General features: G+C 46.8%; 1 protein-coding gene across 8 annotated transcripts in view; it reads left to right on the top strand.

Annotated features, from left to right (window-relative positions):
* The first annotated feature begins 550 nt into the window (after positions 1-550).
* The window catches only part of fli1 (Fli-1 proto-oncogene, ETS transcription factor), a 31,939-nt gene continuing 4,512 nt past the window's right edge, over positions 551-27,977 (top strand). Inside the window, exons 1-10 of one of the 8 annotated variants that reach the window (XM_053872568.1) lie at positions 552-718; positions 2,064-2,147; positions 11,602-11,616; positions 11,704-11,813; positions 12,165-12,319; positions 13,266-13,469; positions 20,440-20,508; positions 26,256-26,315; positions 26,680-26,739; positions 27,894-27,941. In XM_053872568.1, coding sequence (XP_053728543.1) covers positions 2,109-2,147; positions 11,602-11,616; positions 11,704-11,813; positions 12,165-12,319; positions 13,266-13,469; positions 20,440-20,508; positions 26,256-26,315; positions 26,680-26,739; positions 27,894-27,941 — 760 coding nt within the window. In that variant the 5' untranslated portion in view covers positions 552-718; positions 2,064-2,108. The other 7 variants (XM_053872565.1, XM_053872564.1, XM_053872569.1 and 4 more) reach the window with 7 other exon arrangements.

Below are 27,977 nucleotides of genomic sequence, written 5' to 3'. Positions count from 1 at the left end.
GATGGGGCTATAAAATGTCAGGGTTGGGTGACTTTCCTCACCGTGAATTGCCCCACATCCTTTGGGGGACTCTGGGTCGAAGATGCTGGCAACAAGAGGAAATGAAGTTAGTGAAGTGAGTGGGGTCATCTGGGCAGGAAAAAGACGGGAGCTGAGGGACTGGTGCCGCGGTGGCATTTGAATATGTGAAGGACGGAATATCAGGGTTCAAGTAGCAATGAATCAACTTTTGATCGTTTGAAAAATGTGTATAATAATAGTAGTTGTGCAGTTTTAACACAACTCACTATCAAGTCTTTATTTTTTCTAGTCTTATTTATTTTCCGTCAAGTATTTTCTAAATCAACACGCAGCTCCTGAATGCGAAGCCACAGAGAGAACTTCATGTTGAAGTTTGCACCAACGCAAACTTGGATGAGATTGGTCTAAAAACTGGGGTTAATGGCGCGTCCTCGTCTCCACTTCTCTCTTATTTCATGCTCGAGTGGCCTCACTCCGCGGGCGTGGGGAGGTTTTCTCTCGCTGCTCATTGGTTGCGACTCCTCCATCTCAGCAAGATTTCATTCATACCCGCGCTGCTGCTTTTCTCTCCTTTTTTCGCCCAAAATAACTCACTGTCATCACCATTTGAGGGGAAAACGACTTGGTCTGAACGGGACTAATTGTTGAAAATTGGAGCGGCGGCGTCTGGAAGAAGCGGTCGGAGCGTCGCGCGCAGGTGGGTGACTGGGTCACTGGAACCGAACTTTTCGTGATGGCGTTGACTGTTGCCAAAGTAAACGACGAGTTTCACAAGGCCGGTTTTTATTGACGTGTTATTAATGGCGGCGGCGGCGGCGGCGTCGTTTTGTTTTGTTGTTTGTTTTGTTTTCTGTGCGTCCGCTCTTCTGGTCTCGAATGCGCCTGAGCAGAGCTCAGCTCCCCCCGTTTGATTGATCACAGCGAGGTAAGACGCTTAAAATGTAACACTAGAGGGGTCCCGGCCCACGGGGCTGTCTCCGCCGAAGGTCCGCGCCGTTATTCAGCAGCCCTCCTCGGCTCCTAATTGGCCACAGATGCGGCGTTCCACGCTCTTTACCGCGCAGACATTGAACGCATTTGAGGAACTTTATGAGGCAAAACCTTGCAGGAGCTGAGGAGACAGAAAAATCCTGGCCTACACTGCAAGAACACGTTTAAAACCCGCGCAACGAGGGAGGGAAAAACAACAGTAATAAGGCACTTGTCCGCTGAATATGTGAACAGGTAGAGGCGGACTGCAGACGCACAGGCGTTTGTCCAGTATTTCATCCTCGTCACAAATGGAGGGGAGGGCTCGAGACACCGTCCTCTCGGTGCCCTTTCACCCCAGACTTCGTAAGCTGCACTTATTAAAGCGAAAAGTGTTTCAATATGTGGCGAGCTTAAGGGGGAAAACGTGATGGGGGTTGGGCCGGGGCCCCGGCTCCGCTGCCCCCCTCCTTATCGCCTGGCCTTGGAATCGTTCGTCCGCTGTGAGCGGCATCTGACGGCTCCGAGTCAGGCCTCGTGTCAGCACCATGGACACGTCTGCTCCATGGAAGTGAAGTTGACTAAGGCCAGATGATGCTGGAAGTGGTCACCCACTGGAGTGTCCGGTGTGGAAGTCCGCACAGGCCGTTGTTTACATAGCTGGCATCGGAGTGGGGACCAGTCATTCGAGTCCAGGTGAATCGATGCGCCACACCTCACGACTTTCAGAGCGAGAATGAAAGTCTCGTTTCTGACAGTTTGTGGTGGCTTGAATGCATTTTAACAAGGCAACATCAGAGTTTCACATAGCGTGCTTTCTAACTGTTTAATTCAGTGAAAAGTAAAATCATCGAGCAAGTAAACGCTTGTTTATTTTTAGTCGTATTTTTTTCTATTGTTTTTAATGTTTTTAAGATCACAAATTAATGATTAAGTTACTTTACACTTCCATGTTAGCGAGAGTTCGCTGACCCTTTTAAAATAAAATATCAGTCGGAAAAAAAATTAGAAACGGAATTGTTTTAATTGATTTCACTCTTTATTTATTTATTTATTTATTTTTGTTTTATCAGGGCCCGTTGGATACAGAGCACCTTGGGACCGTGTGTCAAACCGACATGTTTCAGACTGTCCCTGACACGTCGTCTTACGTAAAGGTAAGACACGTTCACCAGGTAATGTTTGGCCTGTGAAACGGCCTCAAGTGAAATGTTGTTTTGTCTTATAATTAATGACGAATGTCACTCGGGGAAAACACATCTTTTCCAAGACAAAATGTTTATTATTTTAACCACTTAACAACGATTTTAATGCATAATAATAATAATAATAATAATAATAATAATAATAGTAAGAGTAATGGGATCTTTTTTCGTTTCACTGAAACTATCAATATTGTGCCTCATGTCAGAGCTTTGTGGCCAAGATGATTTTCTCTGTGTCAGACCTGAGAGTGTAAATAAAGCCAGTGCGGTTCACATCTGGATTTCACATTGAAAGAAAAAAAAAAAACGGGGCTCACGTCACATGCAGCGCAGCGTGCGTACATGCTACTGCCACATATCATTGTCTCCAGGAGCCGTTAAAAAGGCCTGTTTCTCCCGTGGTATAAATAAATACTTCACTGCCAACATCGGTGCGTGACTCCAACTCGTCTCCATATAATGATCGAACTCGCTCTCTTGAAAATGAACCAGCGCAGTAAGTTCATGTTTTCACAATACTGTTTTTTTTTAATCGGAAATTAATATTTTGAATAGTTTTTTTTTTTTCAATAGGGGCTCCTTTCATTCGATGTTTGTGTGGGAGACTTCGGGGACAATTCCTGGTTTGTGAGCGGTGACTAGTGCGGAATGTTGCAGGAGGAAATAAGCCTTTAAGTTCAACCTGCAGTGCCACTGAAACGCTGTCATTTGTGTGGAAACCCATCAGACATGTTTCATTCCTGCAGTCCGTGTTGGATGCTGGAGTTGCGTGCTGGTCCCGAACTCATAAGATCCAGGGGACATAGTGGTCCATATTGGTCAGACTGCTGCTCATTCAAAGGAACTCCACGGTCCAGCATTTGGGTTGTGTTTGGTTAAAGCCAGGCGAGACTGGAACTCTCCAATAAAAATAAATCTCAAATTAATTATGGCCCGGAGCGAGGGGCCAGACAGTTCGTGCTTATGTGCGCTGCAGACATTTGCCCTGAGTATTTTGACTCGGGCTCTTTTTGTAGCCCGAGAGAAGGAATGATCAGAATACAAGTGTAATAAAAGGCATCCAGGGCTGGCTTATGGACTGGAGCGCCTTCATTTAACGGAGGAACAATATGCTATTCATAAAATACAGCATGATGAAATGTTAGAACAGTCCACACTGTTAGTTAGTCCTCGCAAACACACGACAATAATGACGTTTATTCGCTTGGATTTTCAAGTGGATATAATGAGAAGTTGGAACCATGTCGGAATAAATACTACATTTCACTGCGACACTGCAATATTGTGTGAATATAACTATGACAGAGCTGCGCTGTTTATTTTTATGATTTTTCACTGGCGGCAAGATAGCGTCTAATCTTCCTTCATCGCACATGAGAGCGAGGAAATAAATGGACCTGAACTCAACTGGATGCCGCTGTGCTTCTGACCAATCACAATTCAGCTTCAAATTCTGGCCTAACCGGTTTTACCTTGTTCCTGACGCCGAGTCCTTGCGCCAACACAAAGCTAGTCTAGTAGCCGCCTATTTTTTTGGCGATTTTGAACCCAAGATGGCCGTGTCATCAATAAAAGACAGTGTCAAACTCCAGGCTCAGGGGCCAAACCCGGCCTCGCGATTCATTTTTTACGGCCCACCTATGATGCGTCTTGCTGAATGGGAGCATGGATTCATGTGGCGTTCATGGGGCAGGGGTAATTCAAGTTTCTTCAAACAAACTGCCGGCGCTGAGCTTCTGTGGTATCACAGTTGTATCAACTGCTCAGTCCAGATTTTCATTGGGCCATGATTTGAACTGGACAACTTCAGTGAGTGAGTGAGTTTGACACTCTTGAAGCTTCATCAAGCTTCATTGGTACCTGCTGCTTGTTGAACCTTCCGGTCTGGACCTGGATTTTCTTCATTAGTGTGACTCTACCACGTTCCTTTCCTCGAGGTGACGCTTGAGCACTCGTGCTTTCCATCAAACAACAGCGATTTCGACTGTGGTTTGTCTTCTGCACTTTCCTCTTCAAGCTCTTCCCTCAGAGAGACAGGGACAATCGTGAGGAGACTTGTGCTCCTGAGACAGGCTGCTGCCTCTGAGGAGAGTCAGAGCAGCTACTGGCTCTGGTGTGGAGAAGAAATGTCTGGCTGTCTCCATCCTGCGCCGAGCCAGATGTTCTGTGGTTGACTGTGTAAACCAAGCTTGCATCTGTTTATTGGCCTTCCAAAATGTTTGTTACCGCTGTGCTCATTATGGTCTTGATAGGATCTGGACCGGCGGCCGGCCTTATTGGCATTCTGCTAGTATGATCACAAATACTTGATCAAAGCTGGTGAAAACACGTTTTCTTCGCGGCTAGAAACACGAGGACCTAAGCGGAACGCCCTTTGATCTGGAGGATATACGCGTGTCATTCTACCAGGATGAGAATGTTATTTTCTTCCTGCATTAGGCGTCAAGAGATGTGTTTACTGAAGAGGTTTTCCTCGCTGGAGTCAGGAACCAGTCTCTGTTGGATTCTCATCTGCCTTGCTTTGAACGAGCCGGTGCTTTCCTCCACCACAGTGTCTGTTTTGCAGCAAAAAAATGAACGGATTTCAAAGACGTTTTCTCAAGATGTTGACAAAGGAAGTAGTTCTGCCATTTGGATCCACGAAGCTTTGAAAGGATCCATGGCTCCCGGTGTACAGAGAGCTGCATGTGCTCAAGTGAGGCCTGTGAGTGAGCTCCACAAGGCTCCTGCCACCTACCGTCCCACATCTTCTTTCTTCAGAGGTATTTCATGACATCAGTACAAGCAGTAAAATCACATGGAGCCTGGCTTGCTGGGGATCTGCGCTCACTGAGTGCTTTGGGAGACAAAGCTCTTGTTTCGCATTGGCAGACTATGACTGTCTTGGCATGTGAAGTCAGCGGTGATGCTGGAGGCCGCCTCAAATCCCTCGCCTGAAAGAAGAGAAACACAATGAAGGGCTCCAAGACCAGTCAATGAAGAGTTAAACAAGGTGTCTCCCTTAATTACACAAGTCTGAGCTGGCCTCGGGCAGGAGAAGCCTTGACCCTTAGCAGGATCCAGATGTAGTGGTCCCAAGGGTGGGGCCCTCGGCCCCAGCAGGCCCCCAAATGGAGCGGGAGCACAGACAGGCTGGTCCCTCTGTCAGCCCCGGTGGCGCAGACTCTGTTTGGCTGCTTTCAGCTCGCTCCCCTGGCTGAACCCCCCGAAGAACACCGCAAACACCATTCATCATTCGCTGTTGAAGTGTTGCTTTAAAAACAAAGAATCAACGTTTTCTTTCTCAGTTCCTCCTTGTAGTAGTTTATTTACACCGTGGAGGGCCAAACACTTGTGAATGAATGTGGTGAAATGATACACACATATACCATTTCTGCTACTGACTTACCACGAAAATGTTTTTATAATGACATTTCTGATGCTAGTTACCAAACTTTGACTCACTCTCTTCGTTGTTATTATCATCCGCTCCCACGGACGGACACGGTGCGCTTAGAGTCTGCCTTTCTTTATTGATGTATCAAGGGGAGAATAGAGAGGGAAGGTCCCCCCAATCCTCACTCCTACTCCTCCCTTTCATCTCATGACGCGCTGAACTGGTCTTCCGAGGAGAACTCTGGATCACAGCGTGGGGATAACTCCACTCGGAGACGCTCATCACCGAGAGAATAATCGTGCGCACAACAGTCATTGCTCAGACAGTGAACTCTTTCACACCAGCTGCGACAGTGAACGCACCACCAGACTTGAGCTCGGTGGCTGTGCGGTCCGCAGACGGCCATCCTGTAAATATTTCCGAGCACAAAAACATCACACTGGAGCGAACACTCAATTGTTTTCCCTGCTTATCTCTCTGGGACAGTATCCTGCTCCTTTTTTTTTTCTTTTTGAAGGCAGGGCTTTCGGTCACACACAGCTTCCTTCTCCACAGCGGTGACTTCACTTCCCAAATTTAGAGAAGAAAAAACTCCTAAAGTGTCTCTTTCCCTCTCGCTCGCCGCATACCGGAGGCTGGAATTAATTCAGGAGCGTGTCATGTTTGGGATACCGTCGGATCCCGCTGAAAATTGCGCAGAATGGACGGAACTATTAAGGTAAGGGCGGAGGACGGGGTGCTCGAGTTTGTGGGAGACCGCTGTTTCCAAGTTGCGCCTCCTTTTTTTTTGAATGCCCCTCTGTGTTGGTATGCGATCCCGGACCTCCCGTCTGACCAGGATGAGCGCCGTTTTCCTCCGAATGTGAACGCGCCCCGGCTCCTTTCGTCCAACTCGACTCGCTCTTTTTCTTTGGCGGTAACGGCCGGCGGCGGCAGCGATGAGGACTGAAGGCTAATCTGGGACTTTTTGGGCGACGGAGCGCGGCGTCACGCACATCTGGAGCGGCACAGAGGAGAGTCTGTTTGCGCTCGAAGTGCCTTCTGATCCATGTGGGTATGACCTTATTCGTCAATTCTAACGGGCGAGTGACTGAGCTGGGTCACCGGATGCTCCTCCGCATCAGCGTGCGCCGCTTTCTGATTCATTTCTCGTCGGTTATCAGGCAGCGAGGGACGTTGCCATGTCGCCACCTCAAGTTCGCGACACTTTGTGACCACAAGGCTTCACGATCACACCCCGCTATTTTCGAGCGTCGGCAGTCGAGAGGGCTGCTCCATATTATAACACTGACTACCGAGTTCCCCCCGTCCTCGGCAGCCGAATTCCAGATGGTCATGGCTGCTGCGGCCGCCAGATGTTGAGTGGCGCGTCCCCTCATCCCGCCTGCAGTGAAGCCATGCGTCTTGTTTACTCTGGCAAATGTCAAGTGGAGGGTTTGTGGTGGCTGGGTGTGGTGAGACTTTACGGGACGTATAGCGCCAACGTTTGGCCAGGGTGCGGGATGAAGGGCATCACACGAGCGCACTTGCGCTAATGGATGACAGTCAACTTCTGGGCCCAGGTGATAGCAGCGTTCGTGCGCCCCGAAAGAGAGGAAGCGCTCTCTAGCCATGAGAGTTTCCTGTTCCACACAATCTTTTCCTGACAGATTTCCCGTCCCCCCCTCAAACAAAAGGCAGGAATGCCCCCCCACACCACCCTCACATCCCTCCCAATGGATGCGTGTCCGCGCAGCCGGCAGATACACGCACGATTGTTGCGCTGTTCTGTAGGACCAGGCGCACTTGGTGACGCATTTGGCTGATGTAAACAGAAGACGGTGTGCCACCCCGCTGCGATCACATACCCACACAGTCATCTCGGACGAGGATGTCTTGGACTTTCTCGAGTGAGGCATGTCACTAGACTCTCTCCTTTTGGGAATATATTCCATCCAAAAAAATACCAGAATTAAAACCAAACCTGACAACTCTCCAACACTAATGTCTAAAACGAAAAGTGAGTAACTTGATACTGAAATGTATTTTTCCACCTTTATGCGTGTTACCATCTGTGAAAACGTTCCACCTAAAGTGGAACATATAAGCGACCATAAATATATGACACAGGCAGCTGAGTTTTCAGGCTTCACGTTCTTCTTTTTCTCTCCGTTTGAAGAAATATTATTATATATTAATTATATTATAGAAATATTATTATATATAAGGTAGTATATACTGTCTATATATATATATATATATATATATATATATATATATATATATATATATATATATATATATATATATATATATATATATATATATGTATATATATATATACATATATATGTCCAAGTTTTATCAGTGCTCCTGACGAATACAGAATACTTTTTCCAAAATAAATGGCTACGTATGTAGCACATTTGATACACCTGTTTACAACATAATCCTCCTTAAGTTGCAAATATATTGTGAAGCATTTTATCAGCAGAAACTTGAATCAAGCTTTGCATTATCACTTGAATAACTAGCAACGATTAGTAATGCTTATGAAGTCTCCATTAAGAGCTGTATGTTTCAGTTGTGCTCAGTTCCAATGAACACTGTGTTGCACACAGAACGCGTCATAAAAAGAAGAAAAAAGAAAAAGATGGTGTTAGAATTGAAGCATGTGCTCTTGGATTCATGTTTTCATTCTGCTCAGCTCTCATTTAAGTAAAGAACCCTTTATGACCAGCTCACCCAATTCCCATCTAAATGTTTCGTCCAGTTATCAGCCAGAAAAGCAAGTCACTTTGTGACGTGAGGAGCGTTTCCAGTTGACTGGAGGAGCAAGCACTCATTTCTAGTCAGACCTCTTCAAGTCCCAGTCGTTATGTACACAAATGGACATCTGTCATGGTAATCCTCTGTCTGCTCTGTGAAGATAAGTGGAAGACAACTTTTCCTATCATCACTCATCTGTTTCTTCTATTTTTGAAACGTGGCTCCAATCTTGATAGGCACGCGCGCACGGCACCCGCCAATCATGGCTTCACTTTCTGACATGTGCCGGTAAATATAACTTTCAGCGGCGGTCATAATCAAAAGCGCCTTTATCAGGTCTTTAAATGAGACGTTCTCTCACTCTCCTCCGCATTATCTTCCACAGGCGAGCTGCTGTGTTGGGCTCAGATAGTGCTGCCACAGTTCAGGCTGTGTCAGAGACACTGATGAAATCACTGGAAAATCTAGAAAAAAAAAAAAAACTTCTTTCACAGCAGCATCTTTTTATTCTCTTTAAAGTTTCAAGCTTTCAGTGTAGCGTTTTACAATGTAATGGTGCACGTTGTAACGGGAAAGAGGAACCCGCAGTCTTGTATTGAAGTAGCGCTCGGCTCACAGTTGAGTTTTATATCCAGAGACATCTGTACGACCTGTGCAGAATCCTCCAACTCCCGCTCCCTTCAGTGAGAAGGAGAAAGGAGAGAAAGGTGCTGGATGAGCGAACCATCTAGTCAATTAATAAAGCAGAATGACAATGTTCAGTCAGTTGTTTGACTGGCGTCTGGCGTGGTAAGGAAGACAAATTCTATTAGAATGTGGACGACCCTGTGAAAATTGAAGTACATATATATGGACTTTCTGACGTGAGGAGCGTTTCTAGTTGACTGGAGGAGCAAGCACTCATTTCTAGTCAGACCTCTTCAAGTCCCAGTCGTTATGTACACAAATGGACATCCCAAAGCATCAGTGATCGTGGCGTAATCCTCCGTCTGCTCTGTCAAGATAAGTGGAAGACAACTTTTCCTATCATCACTCATCTGTTTCTTCTATTTTTGAAACGTGGCTCCAATCTTGATAGGCACGCGCGCACGGCACCCGCCAATCATGGCTTCACTTTCTGACACTCGTCTAGTGTCCTTTTCTCTGTTTAACGCTCATCAATAGCGATCAGCCGATGAGGCTTTGTGAAACTTCAACAACAACTTGTCGTTGCCTCAGACACTGCATCAGTCATCTGCTCGGGTGCTGGTGTATTTTAGAAAGTCATGTTTCTGCGCAGACTTTGGGCTAAATTTATAATGGCTTTTTCCTGATTGAAATGCATAAAACCGGCGAAGAAAGTGTTCCAACAGTGTTTGTTGTCCCTGTAAAAGCAGCTCTGTAAGTCATGCCTGTCAAACCACTTCGATAACAGTGTTAGCAAACATCCGTCATCGTCGCTGCGATAAGATATCGGCGCTTGTCAAAATGTCCGAATGAGACGTACGTCTTCCACCCAGAAGAGGCATAAGAGGACAGTGGAGATAATGTGTTTTAAATTGAATGGAAGTGAATTTATTTGAAATCCCGAGGAGCCTGCAGAAGGTCTACGTGTTGGAAATATTGATCAAGGAATTTCGAGCAGCATTTTCCCCCTGGAGCAGATATGTGGCATGTTGGAATGAAATAATTCAGTCCCCGAGGATTAGACACGTCTCAGTCTAAGCTGTGCCATCAGATCCAGATGTGCATCAGACCCGGTCTAATGAGACGCAGAGCCATACGACTGTGATGATTTCACTTCAGATTGGGCCTTACTTGTCTCAAAGTTTGAATGATGACGGTTGGAAGACTTGCTTTTTTCTTCTTCTTGTAGTGTCATCGCGTTCCTTGAACATCACCGGAGCCGCTTCAGGTCTTGACGTTTTCTCGGTCAAACATCATGTTTCATGTGTAGAAGTCAGAGGAGGAGCATGCAGCATGTGGGCCAGCCCTGAGGTTGTGGCTGGGTTTGTTTTCTTTAATAAAGTTACATTGCTCCTCAGCAGAGGGGTCAGTGGCGCAGTGGCCCCCTCAGTCCTCAGCTGTCCCCCGCTCAGTCCAGGCAGACACAATTCACTGCAAACAAGATGCAGGACACCGACTTCAGCTGGGATTTCTCACCCTGGACGAACATGAGCTAACGTATGCGCTGGCTCACCCTCGGCTGTGGGCGCGATTGAAGTCGTCCTAAGATCAACAGGAAGCCGCACTTGCTACGTGGGCTGTTTACACAAGCGGCTCAGGATGCCAGACTGTGATATGACCCATAACTGCGCGCAATTACAGCAAACAGCCGTCCTCCAGAGAGCCAACATTTTAACATCACAGATTTCTGCACTCTGTCAAATGAGATTACAGAGCTGTCATTTATGGCTTGATATCATCTGTTTTCTAAAGGTACAGTCAGCTGAGAAGACGTGGACTGGTGGGAGCACGTAGGCTGTTTTCATGGAGCTCCCACCTGTTTTTGACAGCTGGTAGCCACTGTGAACAGTTGGGTTCAGGAGGATATTAATAGATGTTCATTCTTACAAATGAAAATGCAGCATTAAAATACAATTTAATACAAACAAATGGATGAAATGAAAAAAAATATAGTTAAGAGCAGCAAATTTTAATGCCTGCAGTAACATCATGCTAAGAGTGGAAAAGATGAAATAAATAAACGCACACGTAAAGCAGTTGCATCATAGTCCAAGACATACAGTGTTATAATAAAGAAACCAATGCAAAAAAACATTTACATATTTACGTCTGTATTTCCACAAAAAGACCTCAACGTGAGGTAAAAGGACATCGTCAATAATCCGAATGAAACGAAAGCTGTTTAAATAAAAAATAAGCCACTTTCTTTATTTAATTTATCATTTTAAAGATGTGATGGGTGAAAGCCCAGCTGCCCAAATGGTTTAAGACAATGAGGAAAACAAGGTCCCAACTCGCTGTATGTCGTGTTGCAAGACGGAGGCACACGCAGACAGAAACCTTTTCAGTCACTGTTTGAACGGTTTGTTCCGCAAGCATTTCCCTGTCAGTGTCGTGTCAAAAGTGATGGGCGGATGAGGCTTCATGAAACAGTGTCCTCATTGTCAGGGGTCAGTAGGTGGTGCTCTTGGTTCAAAAACAACTTGTTGTTCTCATCCAGTCATTTTAGACCAGAGAGTGCCATCTAGTGGACAATGAGGACTGTTTCACGAAGCCTCATGAGGCCATCACTTCTTCGGCCTGTGCTGTGTAATACAGTTTGCTGTGTTCCCACAGGAGGCGCTATCAGTGGTGAGTGAAGACCAGTCCTTATTTGAGCCTCCGTACGCTGCTGCGGCCCCTCTCCCTAAGACAGACATGACTGCATCTGGCACGCAGGACTATGGCCAGAGTCACAAGATCAACCCTCTGCCGCCACAGCAGGAGTGGATCACTCAGCCTGTACGGGTCAACGTCAAAAGAGAGTACGAGCACATGAACGGATCCAGGTTGGCCACTTTGCTGCCTCTCGCTGAAACGAAGTACACTGTGACATGGTTTTGTGAGATATGACTGATAAACTGATGCTTTTTGGATTAGTGTCTCACTCTAAATGCAGCGAGTGAGGGCGCTGATGAGGCTTCGTGATACAGTGTCTATGTTTTCACAGCTCAACTGGTGGCGGTTTGAAAATGAAGTGAGCTTTCATTGAGATGCTTGTTAAATTCAAATGATTTTTTTAGAGTGTGTCTAGCTGCGAGTGCCATCCAGTGGGCGCTGAAAACACTGTTTCACGAAGCTTCAGAAGAGCATCTCGGACTGTCGATCATCCACACATTGACCTTCCTGGTGCTGTGCAGCAGGGAATCACCGGTGGACTGCAGCGTGGGAAAGTGTAACAAGCTGGTGGGAAGTAACGACACCGCTCAGATGAACTATGCAAACTACATGGATGAGAAGAATGCCCCGCCCCCAAACATGACCACCAACGAGCGGAGGGTCATTGTCCCAGCAGGTATGTTTTGTCACATCATGATTATATACATGTAAATACATGTGACGTATGTATGTAAGCAGGTGTCGCTCAAGTTGGAGCAGACAGGAAATGTTCAGGGGCCACAGCTTGTTTGGGGCTCATACATCAGCCATCATGGATTGTTGTGCTGCTTTTTCGTATCTGACCAGCTAGTTCACCGCGCCATCTGTCTGTTAGCAAAACAACTCCAAAAACTCTCAGTGGATCTGGATGATGATGTTTTGGAGGTGTTGTGATTCCCATCTGAATCCGGCCCCCTGCTGACCAATACTGCGCTTGACTCCACTGATATCAATGATATTTAAGTGACTAAACGTGCAACAAGTTCTGGTGTGTGGCAATGAACTGGTTGCCAGAGGTCTGCGCTCCATGAGTGTTTTTCTAGGTTATGACTTTGGTCAGTGTGATCCAACGGAAAATTGGGTTCTGATGGTGCCAATGTTAGAAACAATGTTGTCCCAAAGTGTACAAGCAGCCTGACCACACTGTCCCCAGAGCAACCTCAACTAAACAGTCAAACAAAAAATAAGCTGCGCTCTGGTTTTCAGTCGCATTTAAAAGGTGATTTAAGAGTTTGTGTAAAAGTAATGCAACATCACCTATTAAGCAGCCATGCTGACCACTCCTAAACCACAATGGTGGGATGCACTTGGAGCGGATTTTCACCGCGTACACAACTGGCTCTGAGTCGAAGGAGATGTGCAGCAAATCAAAAGGAAGGAGCCATTCCGGATAAAAACACGGTGATGGAGGATGAACTTGAAACTTCATGTGACCTATCTGATCTGGCAGTCTTCACACTTCTGTGGTGCTCATATCAACTTGGAAGAAAGAAGTGTCTGAGCCACGCTGGTTCCACTTTGTCCTTCCCAATGTTCTGTTGCAGCCAAGCTGAGTGAGCTCCACTTCTCTTTCTCTCCTGCAGACCCCTCGCTGTGGTCGCAGGACCACGTGCGCCAGTGGCTGGACTGGGCCATCAAGGAGTACGGCCTGTTGGAGATCGACACTGCCATGTTTCAGAACACAGACGGAAAAGAGCTCTGCAAGATGAGCAAGGACGACTTCCTCCGGCTCACCAGCATGTACAACGCAGAAGTGCTCCTCTCTCATCTCAATTACCTCAGGGAAAGTAAGTCATGCTCTGTCTGCAAGAGCTTAATTTCTTATCAAAACTATTGTCGTAATGCAACTAAAATCCAAATATACAACCATTTATTTATTCAACCATTACTCAGTATATTTGGCAGGACTTGTTTGAATGATGATGTCACACGAGCAGTCAAATATTTTGATGTTTTCCCTATGCATTTCCCACTCTTCTGTCACAGATCGCACCTGTTCCACCATGCTTGCACTCTCCTCTTCATCTCTTAACGTCTGGGTCCATCACTATGTGTCCGTGATCCCAAATATATGAACCTCAACCCTCTGCACCTGGTTGATTCTCACGCCTGTATTGTTGTACTGAGTTTCACTCCTCTTCTCTCCGTGTCGTGCCTCCACCCCTCCAGCCTCTTTTTCAACTCATCTTTCCTCTCACTACAGTTCTAGAGGGCAGCACATAACAGACTCCTCCATGACCTCACATGCCAGTTTTCCGATGATAATAGCAAAGAAGAATGGGCTGGAGCTGATCCCTGATGCGTCTCCACATGGCACAAAACTGTAGGATAAAAATGTATAGATAACCCCGACACAAATACATAAGATTTGAGAAGCAGCTTAAAGGTGCTCTTCAAGGTGGCCATTAGCTGTGGGTTTGGGTTTGGGTTATGGCCATGGATGTGGGTCATTTCGAGGTGAACATTTCACTTGGATGTACAGACCGATTCTGTTTGTCCTTCAGGATCAGTCTGAGGCAGAGCACCGGCCTCAAACATGACATGCTTTTGACTTTAAATTGTTCAAAGTCAAAGCGAAGAATATTTGAGTCAGCGAAAGGAAAGTTGTTATTTTTGTCAGCTGTAGTCTTAATTCCCTTGGTGCGTGCCAGTCCTCTCTGCTGTTGGCAGGTTTGCCAAAGACACTAGCCTTGTTTAATACATGTTTCTCAAGCTTTGGATGAAAAACAAGTCGAAAACACGCCAAACCCAGGCAAACAACATCACACTATTTCACCACGGCACTCGTATTACCATCAATAAACAATGAAATTGCCCTCACCGCAAAATCTCCTCGCTTAGTGTTGAAACAGAGCAGTGCAGAGTGACTTTCCCCCGCGCAGATAACCATCTCCTGCGCCTCACTTTGCTTTATTCCACACGCTGCACAGATAGATGAAGCCCAGGTGCGCTGCCTCAGGAACCGTGCGTGGAGAAAGTTGATCTGCAATTTGCAATGGACCCAACTAAATTTGAGCCTTTCACCTTTGAAGATTTTTCTTCCAGCCTAATCCCTCTTCATATGTTGCATCTGGAAGGGCACTATGCAAATTTCCCCGAATAAACGGAACATATGGTTGGGCTGTAATCCCGAAATCTGTGCATTTCTGGGCTTCAGACATCGAGACTGCGGCGGGATTGTCCCACTGTTTTTACTTGCCTGTGAATATCATGACACCACCTTGGGTGGAGTCACCGATGGCTCAACTAAATTTAACATTACTCCCCAAAAATTGCGATGGGATTGAGTGTGATGTAATGGGAAGTGTATTTGGTGGGTGTCAACAGTTTTCTCTGTGCACGGTGTCTGGGCAGAGTGAGATACTTGTCATGAGCATAACAGCCTTATTGTGCAGCGCCGCAGCGGCTGGATCTGTCTGACCGCCACCGGGCACACTCCACACAGCAGTTTTCATTATGGCCACGGGCTGCTGGACTTAGCCACGGCTTAGGCGTGCTTCACCGCGACTCTGCCCATCGCTGCCCTTTTTATGATGCAGACCTTGTGTGTTTTGGAGACAGGAGAGACGTCTGTGGAATCCTCTCCACTTGCCAATCGAAATTGCTTTGGAACGGATCCCAACAATCGAAAATGACGCGCGTTCCCATCTCGTGCCTGGTCTGGACTGTCGGGTTTCAGAGTGGCTTTCTCAGAAGCTACCGGTGTGTATTATTGACGCTGGAAGCCCAGGGCCAAACGTCTAGGAAGCGGGGGGAAGATTTGAAGCCGTGTGAAGCTACAGCTGTGAAGCTCAGCCACCTGAACCAAAGTTCCTGTGAATGAAGGAAGTTCAAATGAAGCCTAGCGAGAGCAGCGTTTCTCCTGACCTGATTCCTAAGAAAGTTTCGGGTTGATTTACTCAACGTTTGCCTGCGCCACAGCATGTAGATGTGTAGCTAATAATAACAAAATAATAAAGTTGAGTTGCGAAGAGACCAAGACCATGCAGCAGCCATTGTCAAAATAAATCCAGATGTGAGATGCTTCCACTGGACGTTTGTTTCTGTATTCAGTTTGGTCTCTGTCTTGGTCCCTCTCCTCCTCCTCGAGTCTTCCAAGTCTTGGTCATGAACTTGGTCTCTGCATGCTTGGTCACACTCTTGACTTCGGGTTAGGTGGCCTCAACACTTCTGTTTGCTCTGCACTTTTCTCACCAGGCTGAAACAAGGCGGACGATGTGGTGTGGCAAAATGGGTCGATGGTTGTTGGCGCCGAATATTGTGCACTTAATCTGATGTGACTGAGCGACTGCAACTGTGCCAGGCTTCATGTATCGTACCATCTACATGGCGTTAAAATCAGAACGTGCAATTGACTGGCGATTAGGCTTTGTGAGGATCATCGCTGAGCTTGAGCCATTTGTTTGGGCTCAACACCTCATATGGATCCAGAGACTTCTGTCTGCGCTGTATTTCTGCATGTTTCTGCACTGCCCAGACGGCGCAGTACCACTGGAGACCATGGGGGCAGTGTTGCGGTTACCACCCGATACACAGCTGGGATTGTTTGTTGTTGTGATAAACGTTTGACTGTGGCTGCTCCATGTTGGTGAACAATGATACCGCTGCAACCGACGTTTGAAACGGAGGGTACGTTTTCGCACGTAAAGGGAGCGTAAATGGGCCGATCGTGTTCATATTTGCCTCACACAAGGCAGAAAACCTGCCGTAATATTTGGCATGAACAGCTGAGTATGAGTTCATTCAGAAACCAACCAAGGTTCTCCTCAGCGGCACAAAAGGCGCGAGTATAGTTGAGAAGTTAGCCGCCCCAGATAACGGACCTCTGGCTTTGCTCACACGTGCTGGAGCCCAGTGGAACGCAAGACACAAATTTAGACCGTGGAGAGACTGAAAGCTGGAAGCAAAGAAGGAATGATTAAAACAACTTGTTGCCCCCGCTGACCTTGTCCAAGTTGCTGGAGGGCGTCTGTAATCGTCTTGTTGTTGAAGCGCTGATTAAGCTCCATTATGTACACGCAGTCCGTGCGAGGCTGGCACCCACTTCCTCCGGCCTCTGCATTAGAAGCACCGCTCCCATGTGATGCACAGAGAGAGCGTCAGACGTTTGCATCCTTGAGCGCCGTCCCAACATCTGCCTGGCTGCACAGCTGTCAGCAGGAACAGTTGCCTGAGCATTCCTCACTTCTGATCACTTATCCAGATTTTTATAAATGATGGCTGCCCGCACCCCAATGTGCTTTCAATTTGGGGCGCAATTTGAGAATTTGTTCAAATTAGTCTGTCAGGGAGGGACCAGGGACTGTTTGCTTTATCGCACCCATGTAGGTCGGTGGAACACCACATGTGCTGGCTGCGCAGACAATGAGAGACTGTATCCAGAGATACAGGAGCACCGAGAGGGCAGCGCATAGATGTGGCCCAGGACGAGGGGAGGCAGTCGACCCCCACCGTGGAAGCTCAAACCAAAGAACATCTCAAAAAGTGTGGAAATGGTCCGAGGTGGTCGTGATTGAGTGCCGTTGGAGAAGAGCAATAGTTCTGTTTCCCAGCTGTCGCAGTTGCTCCAGTGTCTGGATGAATTTACAGCGAATGAGTCAAGACAGAGAGACGGAGGGAAAGTGAAAGAGAGAGAGAGAGAGAGCTGTGGAGTGGGGGACATTCTCCATCCCTCAATAGTTTATACAGACCATAAACATCTGGCCTCAAAGGCTGAGTAGGGAAAAAGGAGGTCTGGAGTGCTCCCTCTCTTTCTGTCTGCTTCTCCGTCGCTCTGCCTCGCTCCCTCCCCCGGCAGCATTTTTATTGAGCTCCCCTTGCATTAGTTCTTTCTATTGGCAGATTATCACTGGTGCGCAGGAGCTCAATGGCCTGGCTCTCTGCCCTCCGCTGCTAGCCACCGTCACAAAGGGCTCGGCGGCCGCTCACTTCACTGACACGCAAAACACGGCTCGGCCCGATCGGGACTTGCATGTTCGTTTCTATTTTAAGAGCATGTCTTCATCTAGAATGTCAAATTTAAGGCTTTATCTTGGTGGTGGAAGGAGTGGCAGCTGCAACAGTGGCTATAAACAGAAGACTTGTACCGTGGACTTTATGGTTTCATCCCGAATTATATGCCAATATTATATTGTTATATTATTATATTGTCTTTTTTTTGTCTTTTAAATATCAAAATGATGATTATTTTGCCTCAAACGCAATGCTGTATATTCATATGCTACTGAGAGCAGGCATGAAATGAGATGAACTTATTTTAGATTCTGGTTCAGTTAATGACAAAAAGCTGGCCACTTTTATGTTAGAATGTTCTAAATTATAAGTTTATTCACTGCTGGGGCTAAGTTCGTATGCTAGGAAACAGATCTCCATCCAAAATAAATAAATACATATGTATCTACTTAACTTGTGACATATTTACTTATTTGTTTATTTAAAGACGTACTGTAGCATGCACTGCGCTGCCTAGTTAGCATGAGCGCTGCAATGGATACTCACAGTGTAGCCTGTTGTGGGAGGAGGAAATACAAACTATTTCCCACAGGTGTCACATTCATCAAAGCTGAAACGCAGTTTTTAGGGTAAAGACAGTGTCTTTTAGTGGCATGTTTCTGACAGACTAAAGTGGATTGGGCCAAGTAGCATATGCCAAAATCATAACCAGGCATTTATTGAGTGCAGTATTTTATATGAGGTGGATGTTGTCGGCTGTGGGCTCCCACCAAAGTTGACGCCCACCAAATCCTGTTCTTCTATTTTCAGCGAGCTGATTTTGGGCTCCTGCCTCTTGCTATCAACAACTTAACTCCGTTGCACCTGTATGAGGTTGTACGTGCTCTGCTCCCTTGGTACGATCGAAAAGGGACCTCGGTAAATCAGCTGAATTTTAAACCGAGTCAGCGTGAAGGGATGACATGCAGACCACTGAGTGATCCCCAGACCTTCCACAGAAAGTCTGGGAAAGTACAACGACATGTGGCGAAACAGTTTTACATCTGAATTTTATACGCTTGTGGGAGCAGTTTGAAACACGAAGACGGGGACCACCACCTTTCTCGGGGCCGAGGCCGATAAGCAGAGAAGGAACAGGAAAAACGCAGATCTTGTGTGAGACACTGTTTCACTAGGACTCCTCCCACTTCTCTGGACAAACTCTGAATGACCGTGCGTCATGAAAAGCCATCGTTGGGATGAAACATTTCCAAAAGATATTGATTTAAAATGAGAATAATGCTTGTTTTTTTGGCTGCCGTCCACTTGGCTCCTTGAGGAGGGAAGAATGCTCACTGCTGGGACCCATGTTTGTTGACATGCCACATGCTTCGGGTGATGGTATCATATGGCTCCATAGAATAAACACCAATGCAGGTCCATTAGGAAGCTGGGACACGCCCAGGAAGCGCTGTGTCGACTTTAAACCCCAGCTGGAAAACACCCATCAGACGTGGACGGCAGAGAAAAGAAAATTGTTTGTAGATCTTATGTAATGTGGCCGAGCAGATGTGAGCGAGGGTCTTGGAGGCTGGGCGCAGGCCAGCGCTCCCACTGTGTTGTCAGATTACCAGGACGTGTTTGTTTTCTGAGAGAGGAAGAGGGCGTCCAAATAAATAGGCGGCCAAGCCAAGACTCTCTCCAGCCAACCATCAGCTGTCTCCCTCTCTCTGGATTTCTCTGTGGGATGGTTTGAGGTTTTCTCAGCAATGCTGCCTGTTTGCCTGTCTGGGTCAGCCCACATGTGGCACACAGTAGGACAAGGGTTAACAGCCCCTTTCCTCCGCCCTCACTTTCTTCCCCAGGTTTTCTCAACCTCCTTGCTCCTCCACTTTGTCCCTTCTTTCCAAAGATGGTGCTCTGGTGGCTGGCTTGCCCCTGTGCACTTACACTCCATGTGAGGAATTATTTTTGTACGAGGGGCTGCGTTTGATTGCCGTGCAGGGACCCTGCCTCACACAATGGTTCCCCTGTTCTGAGGCCCCCAGGTTGCTAAACTCGAGCCAGAGCCTTGGGGGTGTCGTGGAGTAGGTGGAACTGAGAGCCTCGAATACATTTGTGGAGCACCTCACTACACCCCCACCACCATACACCCCCTAAAATAACAGAGGCCTAGTCTGCCACCCGGGGCCCCTCCATCCCCCACCTCCACCTCGCCGTAGCGTGGAATCATACTGGGGCAAACTTTGCTTTTTACCGTTTGGTTTTCGTACTCCTCACCTTGCGCACGGCCTCGGTGCTGGATCTCCGCACGTCGCAGCTCTTGTGTTTTCTCTGTGCATTTTTGGGTCTGTTTTTCCACTGGCTGATTTATGCCTGGGGCAGCTAAAATTAAGAGAGCGTTTTGGTGCCGCCCAGGGTGCCTGCGTAAGTGCAGGAATGCAGCGCAGTTCTGCTTCATAAGGTGAAATGAATAGGCCACCATATGGAGCGGCTGCACCTTTACTGTTGGCCCACTTGGGTTTGCAGTTCAAATTGTTGACAGCTTTTCTTTTACGCCATCACCTGGGCTGAGTGGCTTTATTTCAGATTCACATCATTTTCCTGCTGACTTTGAAAACCAAACACTGTTTCAGACCGTGGAAGGGAAAACATTACTGTTCCTGAGCTGAACGTTATACTGCCCCCTATCGACCTTTGTCTGTGCTTTAATTTTAGACTCTGATATGTGAAATACACACTGTGTTGTTTTGATCATATGCACACGTGATTGGATTCATTTATATTGTGATAATGTATTATTGTTGATGGTCTTTTATTTTCCAGGTAGCTCGTCATTATCCTACAACGCACCAGCTCACGCAGACCCATCGTCACGTCTGGCCGCCAAAGAAGGTAGGAACCCCTTCTGTTGAATGCTTTTATAGTTCTGCTGCAGACTTTTTTACGGAGGCGTCAGACTGAAAAGTGGCCGAGAGAAGAGAGGCTTCAATGAACACCGAGAAATGAAGCATGAGTCAAACATATCCAATATAAGATGAATCCTCCGCAGGGGATGACTGAAATGATGGTGGCGCTGCTGAGTCGTATGTAGCCCATCAGATCTGAATCACCTGAGCAGAACTGCGTTTTTATTTGAAGGGCAGATATTACGGTCATTTTCCATGCAAGAAATTACATCTCACATTCAAATATCAGTGGCCTCCTTCAGGAAACCCTTGGCTTCGACTCAGCATGAGTCTAAATTTGCTCTCATCATAACATATATATTTATCTTGTTGTATTCATTGTTGACTTGTACTCAAGGCAACAACTGTAGTGATAGGTGGGGGGGGCTGATGAGGCTTCATGAAACCGTGTCCTTATTTTCAGAGCCCACTAGATGGCGCTCTCTGCTCTAAAATTAATGGAAGCTCACATTACATTTTTATCCAAGTGTGCCATCTAATGGAAAATAAGGAGTCTGTTTCATGAAGCCTCATCAGCCCATCACCGGTGATAGGTAATGATGGGTATCGTGAAACAATATTGCAGGCTTGATGAAACTCTGTCCTCATGTTCGGAGGAGACTCCATGGCGCTCTGGCTTTACAGTCGTGATGTGATGTTGTGTTGTGATTGTTGCTCAATTCCAAACAGTGCAGCAGACAGTGCCCTCTGGTGGCCACTGAAAAGCAGGACACTGCTTCGTGAAACCTCATCAAACCTTCACGATTGATAGGATGATGAGGCTTCATGAAACAGTATTCCTTTTCCATTAGGTGGAGCTTTGGGTTTAAAAATAAAGTGAGGTTTCATTGAAATGTTTGTTCACATTCAAAGAATTTATAGCTGAGCGCCATCTAGTGGGCTCTGAAAATAAGGACTTCATGAAACCTCATAAGCCCAACACTAGCCAACAGTGGTGAGACGCAGGTCAGCAGGAGGCCATGGAAAAATATTTAAAAACATTCTAGAACCGGCTTTATGAAGTGTAAATCTGTTGTAGAGTTAAAACAAGTAAATTAATTTTGTGAACCACACCTCTTCATCAATATTTCTCCGCCTCAGCCTGAAGAGAACAGCTTCATTGGCACACACACAGGAGGTGAAGCATCCGTAATTCCTCTTCTCTCTGCTTATTCCCGGACTCCAGGGAGGTGTGCTGGAGTGCGTCCCAGCATCGATCGGCATCATTTAATCATAGAAGGCTGCTTCATTCATAACTTGGACGCCGACCGAATAAAATATTTTGTCTGTATTATTCATGTATGACTTGTGCAAAAATAGTTCTGTGAGAAGACAGATTTATTGACTTTGTCAGAAGCCAGACTATGGAAGAGAGAAAGCACTTACCCTGGTTGGACTAGGAAGCCTCGATAATCCAGAAGGATTAAGATGCTGCTCGGAGTCGTCGCGCGATGAATAATCCTGCAAGTATGCTCAGACAAAGATAACTATTGCCTCAGCCACATTTGATTTGTACATGTCCACAACATGGACTGTGCAGTGGCTTTTATATCTTTACACCTGAAGTGACCGATCTCTAGATCTGATGAAGGCTCTGCATGTTGTAACATTGTTCGTTCGTTGCAAACAAAAAAAAAAACGGTGGTATCATGTTGGTCCTTGAAGCGCCGAGTGCTTTAGGTTAGGTGGAAAAAACGGTCCTTGCACTTTCTCTAGTCGTGGTGAGAATGACGTAGAACACAGAGGGCGGGGGCGGGACTAATGACAGTTCAGTTTGAGTGACGTTTTCCAACACTTCAGGTCGTACAGGTGCAGTACTGCAGACAGCAGTGCAGGTCCACGGGTGACATGGTTTCACTATGTCTTGGCTGTAACTGGGGTGGGTCTTGTCCTACCTCTAGGTGGCAGGATAGCGACTGGCCTTATCTTAAATCATGAATCGCCCACACGTCAAGATGGACAGAAGTTCCTCCTTCCTCCTAAATCAAATTGAGAACATTGGTAACGTTGATGTATAGTTCTTGGGCAGCAGCTGTTGAGCTTGGTCTGCTCCCGAGTGTGAGGTGAAATGCCACGTTGTTGCGCTGCCAACAGCCGCGACAGCTCAGGGCGAGCGCCTGGCGACACCTTCTCACCCTGTCCTTTTCTGCTGACGCGGCGCTATATCGGATCCTTTACATGGGCCATACTGTGTCAGCACCAGAGGCTGAGGAGCAGACTGCAATAACAGCGATAGCCTGGCTCACAGGATGAGCAGCTCTATCGAGGCCAGAAACAAGGGAGGGCTCGGCCTGATAAGTGTCTGGAAGTGGCCCGTGCCTCGGTATCTGCCCCCGGTGGAGATGGCCGGCGGCGCGCTCTGCTCTGGCTAAATAACAGAAGGCCATCGGGCCGGCCAGATAAGATTCTGCTGGCTCACCCGCTGACCCTGCTCTTCCTGGTTCTCAGCATCAGGTATTTGGACTGGCACGAACAGAGGGTCACACCCTTCAGCAGCATTTCCCCTTCACCAGTGGAGATTTCTATTAAGGGCTGCAGCAGCCACTTCACCTCTTCGAAATGTCTTGGCTCACCACACTCTTTCTCTTATGGGTGATACCTGGATCATATTGTAGCGACGCCCTGGCCCATCTAAGCAACTCTTTTGGGAGGAGGAAGGCAGGACACCAGCTTGTTTGGATGACATCTAAATTCCTCATTAAACAAGTCTTGCTGCAGGGCCAAGTCTTATTGACATTTTCTCGGATCACTATTCCCAGATGTCCACAGTGGTATTGCCTTCACAGAGCAGTCGAATACCGTCCAGGCTCTTTGGGGCAGAGTAAGCAGCGCTGTGCGGCAGGAGACAGACCTTAATCTGCTCCAGACTGTGTGGTGTAAAATGCAATGTTATGAATAAAAGGCAGCATATAAAACAGGGAATGCAGCGGCTGTGAAAGGGCGTGCGCACGTGCGGGAATGTCTGCTGGTGTGTGGACGTGGTCTCCAGCATGTGTGTAACGTCTGGGTCTCCTGCCTGCCGTGCACCGACCTGCGCGTGGGGGGGGGGGGGGGGGGGGGGGGGGCATGTCATGTTGAAGGGAGGATGTGTGGCTCGGAAAACATGGGTCACGTGTCATGGGTCGTTACACGCGTTATTTATGTTTGCAAAGGTCATCATGACGTACTCTGTGCTGTTAGTGTATGTTTACATTCTGTAATGGTAGATTAAGGTGTGAGAGGTCCCTCATACTGATGTGCTAGTAAGTGATGAAACAATGTGCTGATTTGCAGAGTCGGTAGGTGGCGCTCATGATCTGAGGTCTCATTGACATGATGGGGCGAATCCAAAGATTTTAGAGCTGAGAATGCCATCTAGTGGACTCTGAAACTGAGGACATGTTCAGCAGGCGTGGCAACACTGTGTCAAACTCAAGGCCCTCGGGCCAAAGATGGGCCTCAAAGTAATTTTATGTGGCCCACGGTAGCTTTAACAACACATGCAAAGTTTTTGAGCTCCAAAAGCATGTGACACATGTGAATATCACAGCTCGACTTGTTTCCAAAATAAGGCACTGATCATCTTGGCCCCTCATGCCACACCTGACCCGTAGATAGTTCTATCTTTACAAGAGCTAGAAAACGTAGCGCTTCTCCTGCTGTGTAGAGTCACAAGTTGCTGTGCTTTTTGTGATGGCGCTCTCAGTTGTGGTGGCATATTATCGCTCAAACATTCCCACAGTGAAGACATGAAAACAAGTCAAAGAGTGGGAGCCAAATACAAGTCCAAATGCAGTGTGAATGTATAAACCATGGCTGTGCCAAAGCTTGTAGCTGTGCTGAGCCTCTATCTCTTCTGATGGCTCTTCCTTCCTCTTCCGCTTGGCCTGTCTGTCCTCCCTCCTGAAGGCTCTGCAGCCCTGGCTCAGTCTCACACTTGCGCCTTGTTTTGACTAGCTGCTCCTGTAGTCACAGTCTCCCAGGAGCTAGAACCACACCCCAGACCGGAGTGGAAACTGGCTCAAGTCTCAGTCAGACTGAAAGCTCGGAAAAATGAAGGGAGTCGGGGGGAGATGGCTGGGGCTGCGTTCACAAAGAGGTGTGCGTCTCACACGCCATCAGGCCTGAGGTGCGGCCCTCTTCACCGCTGTCATGGACCTGCACGTTGTCAGCTCGGCCTCGGAGCCAGTGGACGTGAACGCTGCGTTTCAGAAGCAGACAGTAGCGACGTTATTTTTGTTTCACATTCCACACTTGTGTTGTGTCTGGTTCTTTTTCCAACGTTTTTCTTTCCCTTCTCCTCTGTCTCTTTACGCTCACTCGATCCTCATTTTCATTCTTCTCCTGATCCGCCTGGATCCTGAAGGGCCTTGCTCCGCGCCGAGATGGAGGTTTCCCCCTTGTTGTTTTTTTTCAAGGTGGCGGAGGGTGGATATGTGTGTAGTGGGGGGTTTCTGGCGGTGAGTAGAAGGGGGGAAAACAGGGCCAGTAAAACAAAGAGAGGTTGTCTGCAGGCGAGGCAGGCAGGAAACGTACGTCTCCCAGGACTTTCCCCGAGTCACTGCTCCCTGGCCGTCCGGGCTCCTGCAGCAGATTGGACCTGACAGCGCCAGAGAGCCAGGGCAGCGCGCTTGTTCTTTGTCTTTATCGCGGCGGTTTTCCTTTTGCTTTTTGCAACCTTTGATCATTTATTTATCTCGCCAGCATGCAGGACATTCCGAGACGGTTTTCTAGCCCACCTACTCACGCGTTCGTAGGTTTTCAGAATTCATTTATCAAAGCCCTTCAGCTGGAGGCTTTTCATCTGAGAGCAAATATCATTTCACGGAGGACAGAAACTGGGCATAAACCACTTGAACAGCTGATATTTCAGAAGTCTCATCATCGTTCATAACACTGTTTCTGTAATGGGAAACGAGTCTGTCAATATGAACAAATGGAAATAAACACATGTGTTATAGCGTCAGTCTCCACCAGAGGGCAGTATTGTATTTTTATATAGTTGTTAAAAGACACTTGAATGAAATATGTAACTAGATAACTGATACAGGAAAAGACAAGAAAGCCTGTGTTTCTGCTCACTGTTGTGCAGAGAGTTCACATGAAATAAAGCAAGTATGACAATTAGTCAACTTAGATCTGGTGCTGTTTGAGAGTTGCATCGACCCAAGCTTTGTCTGAAGGAAAAGTGGCTGTTTTTACACATAAAAAGTTTCCTCCGTGGAAGGATCTATAGCCAATCTGATGTACAGTGTTGGTGGGCTGAAATAGACTATTGACAGACAGGTGACACGTGGCTTCCTGGTGCCGCTGGGGTCCAGCTGGAGAAGTTTTCCTGGAGAGTAAATCTTTTGATACCGTCCTGTCAGAGTGACTGATGGTGACTGGAGCGAGTCCAGGTTCACACCGGATCAGGTTTGGACCGCAGCAGACCCAATACAGAGCGCCGTAGGTTTGTCGAAGGTTCGGTGAAAGCTGAGGGAGGAAGGTGTGGAGCATCTTTGCGTGTGTGGTAACACACAGACGTTAATTTGCGGTGAGTGTTGCAAGCTGCTTGTCTAACTGTCGAGGCTGAAGACGTTGTGTCATGGCAGTTGACGTCGTGCCAGTGAACCGCACCAGCGCAGCCAGATATCCTGACTGCAGCACCTCTGACCACGGAGCCATTGATTTATTGGTGGGGAAATAACTGGCTTGCTTCTCCTCTCCCATCAGACCCTTCCTATGATGCTGTGCGGCGGACGGGCTGGTCCAACAACATGCACAATGCTAAAGGTAAGAAAGGAAGCACAAACGCAGTCCACTTTCTACCAGTGTTTTCATGGAGGAAGAGCATGCAAGCTCCAAGTCCCTTCACCAAGGCTCCTGGAGGTGGGAAAAGCCATGACTTCTTCCCCCTTCCAACCCGTCCGACCCACCAGAATTCGCTCCAGCCCGACTGAAAGACCTGACTTCAGCTTAACTTAAAGTGACACCTAATAACACCTTCACATGAACGAGTCTAGACGTCTAGCGACTGACTCACGGTTGTTGTTCACAAACATGACCTAGCGTCAGCTGTTTGTCGTCTAACACCACCTCGGTCAGTTTTCCATCCCGATGTTTTTCTCAGTGTTTCTCCTTCTCTTCTCGTGTGCAGGGTCACCGGTGGTCAGTCAGAATGTAACCAAGTCCACAGACGCGGCCAGAGCGCAGCCAGGTAGCAGCCTGTTCTCACACCACTCTTTCAGCACAGATGCAAGGCTTTTTGTTTGTGTGGGATAATAACCTAGGACACAACATGGCCAGCATAGCAAGCATAAACAATAGACAGAGATATTAGGCATGGGATTCAATTAAAAAAATGCGATTAATTAATCTCAATTTATCACAGTTTCATGGTATAAGAATATTTCTCAAATCAAATGATGGAGCCATAGATACATTTAAACAACAAAACATTGTTTATTTTGCATCAGCACAATAAATCACCATGGTGGCTACATTTGAGTTTTGATATCACCTTATTTCAACTAAAGCTCTTTTCATGTCTGAAAATATTTGTATAAGAATTTCAATGTGATAAGAACTTCAAGTCCATCCAGAGTGGTGGAAACCCTGGACATTGTGTAGTGAAAAACCTCCCTGAACCAAAGCAAACAGATGCTTTAGTTTGCTTTGGTTCAGGGAGGATTCCTCCATGTTTGTTGTTGTTGTTCTCATCCTAGCTGCATCAGTGGAGCAGGAACTCCTGCACTGACACAGGTTCCCTGCTGTCTGGAGAGCACACTGTTACATTAAATTACATTGTTTTTTTGTTGTAATAAATTAATTGTAATAATGTTGTTATTAATTCATTGTCATTAACTTTTTAAAGTATAGACTATTTAAATCACAAGAAAAAGAAAATGAAAAATAAATGGAACAAAAACTATACGCAGTGTATTTCAATGTTCCTCTGCATAAATCAATAAAAATGAGTTGTGCTTTCTGCAGAACCAATATACAACTGTATTAAATAGTTAATGAATTAATTATAAAGTAGATTACATTTAATAAAGTACAGTTGTGATGAATTTAAAAAGTAAATGCATATTATGCACTATAATTATTTTGGCTTTCATTTGACTCATGAAAGTGACAGATTTTGGACTCAAAATGTAGATGCTTTTCTAAACAATAGTGGCTCTACAAGAGCACTGCGTAATGATATATGGTATGCAGTAATATTGCTTTTGGCATTTCATTACATCTGAGCACCGACTGAAACAAGCAGTGGCCTTTCTTTCATTCAAACACTCATCTGAAGGAATTTTCCGTTCAAGTTGTCTCCAACGTCAGTAGCAGTTCAGTCAAAGTGTTCTCTGTCCTCAGATCCGTATCAGATTTTGGGTCCAACCAGCAGTCGGCTTGCCAACCCAGGTAAGAGTAGCCCTAAAGACGGCGGCTGCCAGTGTG

Source organism: Synchiropus splendidus, chromosome 8 (genome assembly GCF_027744825.2).
Source record: "Synchiropus splendidus isolate RoL2022-P1 chromosome 8, RoL_Sspl_1.0, whole genome shotgun sequence".
NCBI lineage: Eukaryota > Metazoa > Chordata > Actinopteri > Syngnathiformes > Callionymidae > Synchiropus > Synchiropus splendidus.
The sequence above is the reverse complement of the archived record's forward strand: the minus strand, read 5'-3'. Positions and strand labels throughout refer to the sequence as shown.